Below are 4,877 nucleotides of genomic sequence, written 5' to 3'. Positions count from 1 at the left end.
GCTTTCACCTCCATAGGAGTAGGAACAGCTCTGCACATCCACACTACCACTGCACACAGGGTAGATCTCCTTAAGTCACACTGGGTGTTCAACGAGGCTGGTGGGAAGCATGTGATGGGCATGGGAGAAGGACCCTGAGAATGGAGCCACTTTTCCTGGACCTGCCACCTCACCCCGTGCCCTTCTGGGTGAAATAGCTGCTCCACCTTTTTGTTTTGCATGGACACACACACACACACACACACACACACACACACGTCCTCCCGGAATTCAGGATTCAAGTCATGGTAAGTGGGAGGAGACAGAAAAGTACAATTGAAGACTTGAGGAAGTTGCTTTCACAAAAATTTATTTTGCAGGGTCCAGAAGCCTGAGCCAGGGAAAAGCAGACCCTTAGGCCTCTTGCCTGGGGCGAAGATTGCTAAAAAAGTCACGGATTCTCTGGCCAATTTTCTGAATCTTCTCAACAATCTTCTGCCCACCTTGTTGGATAAGCTCACCCAGCTGGCCCAATTTCCTGACTTGTAGAATCTGTGTATCAGAAGGAAGCAGTTTCTTTGTGGGGGCTAGACCCAGGGTCAAGACAAGACCCCTCCCCTCCTAGACACCCCCCTTCTTGGGCCATCCCAGTTCATCCTCTGGCTGTAACCTTTGGAGTATGTAGTTGATTGAATCACCACACCCACAAACAGATGAGGAAACTGAAGCCCAGAGATAGCAAGGGGCTTCCCAGGGTCTCACAGCTGAAAGCGTATTACTCTAAGTGGTTCTCAAGCTTTATCAGGAGTCAGAATCCCCTGGAGTTTGTTAAAGTACATATTGCTGGGCCCCACCCCAGAATCTGATTTCTGCAGATCTGCATGGGGCCTGAGAAGTTGCATTGCTAATAAATTACCGAGTTCTCACGGCCACACTTTGAGAGCCTGTACTAAGGGATCACAGAGCCTGTGAGGTCCTGGAGATGAGGCCCAGCTTGAGGGAGAAGCCCAGGCTAGGAGGGGCTTTCTGTGCCCTGGATGGGACAGTGGTTAATTGGCCCATAGGATGTTCTATGTACCACCACCCCATCAACCCCTGCAACCTACAGGGAGCCACTCACCTCATCACAGTTGATGTCAAAGTAGCCCCTGTTCTGGTCCAGGATGACTGTCCCTTCACACTGCTTCACCAGCTGAGAAGAGGAGGCTCCAGGTCAAATTGGAACCCCTATGCCATAACCTCCCAGCCTCACCCCAGTGCCTGGAAATATTCCCAGGAGGCCTCTTGTTCAGCTCATTTGGGGGCTTCTGCCAGAGCCCCCAGCCTCACCCCATTGTCCTTGAAATCACACTGCTCCAGTGGCCTCTGTGTCGTCTTGGGGCACACAGTCTCCTTCACTTTGAAACTCACAGGCTTCGGGGTGTTTGGATCCCCGTCCTGGTCAGGGAAGCAAGCAGGAAGACCAGACTCAGGCTCATGGTTGCCTTCACTAATCTGTCTCCCTGCCCCATCCCGAGCCACCCAGCGAAGAGGGTAGCCTTACAACAGCCCCTGCTATGTGCCTGACACTGGCTCTGTGCTAAGGTACGGAGGTGAGGATGACAAAGCCCATTTCTACCCTCACCAAGCTGAGAGAGCAGGAGAGGACCTCAGGAAAGCTCTAATGAATAGCACCTCCCCCTTAGGGAGCCAAGGGAAAGCAGGGGCCTCCTGGGGACAAAACATTGCCACTGGAATCTCAAGGCTGAGCAGAGCCATTCCAGGGAAGTCACATCCCAGGGCCAGTAACCCCACTTTTGTCCCTGGAACTTCCAGAAGCCTGAATGGGAGAGAGTAAGGGTGGGGGGCACCTCTTCACACAGTAGAGATTCTTTTTTTTTTTTTTTAATTTTTTAAATGTTTATTTTTGAGAGACAGAGAGACAGAGCATGAGCAGGAGAGGGGCAGAGTGAGAGGAATACCCAGAATCTGAGGCAGGCTCCAGGCTCTGAGCTGTCAGGACAGAGCCTGATGCGGGGCTTGAACCCACGAACTATGAGATCATGACTTCAGCCAAAGTTGGATGCTTAACTGACGGAGCCACCCAGGTGCCCCAACATAATAGAGATTCTAAGGCAAGAAGCAGAGATTCTAAGACAAGAAGCACTCGTGCTGATGGGGGGTACAGCTCTGGGAAGGTCTCCTGAAAGAGGTGCGATCACACTTAAAGGAGGGGGGTTCCTGACATGAACAAAGTGTTAACAATGGGAGGGACAGTATGGCCAAGACTGGCTGGAGCAGAACCTCCCTCCCCTCCATCCCCTCCTCGACTCACTCCCTCGGGCTGTGAGTCCAGCTGAAGGAGACGGTAGAGATTCTTCTCTGAGGACCGCTGGTTGAAGCCATCCACAGCACGGAGCACAGCTTCCTCATAGCTAAGGGTCTGGGGGGTGGCCGGAGTGATAACCAGGCCCAACAGCAGTAGCAACAGTGACCACCGCCCCAAGGAAGGGCTGTCCCTCTGGGTCTCCATGGTCCCCAGTCGGCCTCCTCTCCACCTGCAAGTCCCTCCTTTATGCCCAGCCTGGGCCTGATGCAAAGATCCAACCAGGAGCCTTCCTGACCCGCCCATCACAGCCGCCTGCCCGGATGTGGGCTCAGGCTTGCCTCACACCTACTGCTGTTGCCTCACAGGGCTTGCTGGGCAGTGGGCAAAGTCCACCTTATGTGCAACTGAAGAAATAGTTTCTCCATCTCCCTGACAATGTCTTGGCCTCTCCTGGGACCCACAGAGGCAGGTCATTGCCAGGGTTGCTCAAGAGAGTTGAGTCCTCCAGAAGAGAAAAGAAGACAGGCACCTACATCCTTCTCCCCAGATGGTCTCCTCGGGAATCAGGGTAATATAGTGTATTCACCATTCAATCTCCAGCTCTAGGCACTGCCTAGCACCCAGTAGGCACTCAGCTAATGTTTGATGAATGAATAATAGTAACCACCCCTCATCTAGAGCCTGACCCACCCAGTCAGTCCTTTCCCTTCCCCCATGGTCTTCTGTTAAGTTTCTCAACTTCCACATATGAGTGAAAACATATGGTATCTGTCTTTCTCTGACTGACTTGTTTCACTTAGCATAATACCCTCCAGTTCCAACCATGTGGTTGCAAATGGCAAGATTTCATTCTCACTGCTGAGATATATAAATATATCCAAATTTATCATTTGGATAAATTCCTAGTAGTGCTATTGCTGGGTTGTAGGGTAATTCAATCTTTAATTTTTTGAGGAACCTCCACACTGTTCTCCAGAGTGGCTGCTCCACTGGTGCATTCCCACCAACAGTACAAGAGGGTTCCGCTTTCTCCACATCCTTGCCAACATCAGCTATTTCCTGAGTTGTTAATTTTAGCCACTCTGGCTGGTGTGAGGTGGCCCACCCAGTCAGTCCTAAGGGATACCTTCAAGGCCACAACATCCTATTCTCTGGACCCAGCCCTCAACCAGTTCAGGCGCTCAGCTCTGTCTGTCTCCTTTTCCTGGGTTCTTTTCTGCTGCGTTTCTCAGTCTAAAAATGGCCCCAGCCACCATCAGATGTGGCCCGTTGCCCTGGCTCCTCACCACCTGAGCCTGGGAAAAGGTCATTCCCTCACTGACCCACTTCTTCACTCTCTCTCACACTCAGGGCCACTGCAGGCTGACCAGACCTCGCTGGATGTGGTGGTTACTCTCAAGCCTTAGCTTTACCTATGCAGGCACTAATGACCCCTGCTCCATTGTCCCCTGATGCCACTCTCCTGGTTTCCCTCCCACCCCCTTGGTGCTCCTTCTCAGTCTCCTCCAAAGCCCCTCCTCTTAACATGGGGGCTTGCAGAGTTGTATCCTGGGATGCTTCTGTTTCCAGCCCTCACACCTCCCTGGAGACACCCCTCTCAGGGCACCAGTTGTCACAGACAGACCTTGTCTGCATCTCTGAATTCAAGACTCCCATGAACACCCCTGGTTGTCCCCAGGGCCACCTGGTCTGCTGTTTTGCTCGGTGCCACTGCATGAACCTTGAGATGAAAGCTTGGGGAGTGCCCCACCTGCTCCTTCTCCTGGGGACACTCCCTTCTGATCCCCCCCGACACACATACCCCTGTTCTGGTTCCTACCATCATCTTCTCTCCTCTGAAGTGTGATCATTCCTGCACACCCCAGGCACCAGGAAGCCATATAGACTCCAACTGCTCAGACCCCTCTGAGCCTCCTTCTCTTTCTCTACCTCTGCACCTGATCCCTCTGCTTGGCACACTCTTCACCTTGTGAAGACTTCCCTGACCTCCCACCAGACACAGCAACCTCCTCCTCTTTGCTCCTCTTTGCTTCCTCCAGGAAGTCTCCTCTGAATTGATCCCAAATGACTCCCTGTCCAGTGCTCTGGTTGAGACACCAGGCTGGGGTGGCCCATTCTGGGAGGGGGGCAGGTGTGGAGAAAGCATAGCTGGGAGAAGTGATTAGCCAAAGAGATGGATGGGTCCAGAGGCCATGAGACAAATGCTAGTCCCAGCTCTCCTGTGGAATGGCCATGAGGCTGTGAGGCCTGGGGTGGCTCTTGGCTCCAGTTGGTCCGTAGGACTCTTGGGGGCTTGGGTGGGGCACCTCGGAAGGTGGCAGCCTGGATGAATGCTGCTGGTTGCACACTCAGCCTTGGGAAAAGGAAGGAGAAACGGGCTTCTGTGCAACCTAGTTTCACAGTCCAGCTATTGCCCCACTGGCCTCTTGGTCAAGCAGGGCTTCACATCAGGGCCTTTATAGCGGTTCTGCCCAGACTCCACAATTCCCATTGTGTGCCTTTCTCTCACCTGAAGGACTGTACTGCCAGGAGACCTGGCATCATTTCCTAGCTGTGTGACTTTCAGCAAGTTACTTTGTTTTCCTGGGCC

At 52.9% G+C, this 4,877-nt stretch overlaps 1 protein-coding gene across 1 annotated transcript; it reads right to left on the bottom strand.

Moving 5' to 3' along the window:
• Nucleotides 1-332: 332 nt before the first annotated feature.
• On the bottom strand, nt 333-2,552 carry CAMP (cathelicidin antimicrobial peptide). The gene is made up of 4 exons (XM_047095533.1): nt 2,294-2,552; nt 1,309-1,416; nt 1,100-1,171; nt 333-531 (listed from the first exon to the last, which is right to left on the bottom strand). The coding sequence occupies exons 1-4, from the start codon at nt 2,489-2,491 to the stop codon at nt 394-396; spliced, it is 516 nt and encodes a 171-aa protein (XP_046951489.1). The 5' UTR covers nt 2,492-2,552; the 3' UTR covers nt 333-393.
• Nucleotides 2,553-4,877: the final 2,325 nt, after the last annotated feature.

Source organism: Lynx rufus, unplaced genomic scaffold, assembly GCF_022079265.1.
Source record: "Lynx rufus isolate CCGP_SWC_20201006 ecotype Redwood Valley unplaced genomic scaffold, mLynRuf1.p SCAF_4, whole genome shotgun sequence".
Taxonomy (NCBI): domain Eukaryota; kingdom Metazoa; phylum Chordata; class Mammalia; order Carnivora; family Felidae; genus Lynx; species Lynx rufus.
The sequence above is the reverse complement of the archived record's forward strand: the minus strand, read 5'-3'. Positions and strand labels throughout refer to the sequence as shown.

What these genes read in the sequence shown, in the direction of transcription:
- CAMP (XM_047095533.1), bottom strand. Translation starts at nt 2,491, where the DNA reads ATGGAGACCCAGAGGGACAGCCCTTCCTTGGGGCGGTGGTCACTGTTG. An exon ending in GTGATTTCAAGGACAATGGG is followed by an intron (nt 1,172 to 1,308) that starts GTGAGGCTGGGG and finishes TCCTCTTCTCAG; the next exon opens with CTGGTGAAGCAGTGTGAAGG. An exon ending in TTGACATCAACTGTGATGAG is followed by an intron (nt 532 to 1,099) that starts GTGAGTGGCTCC and finishes TCTGATACACAG; the next exon opens with ATTCTACAAGTCAGGAAATT.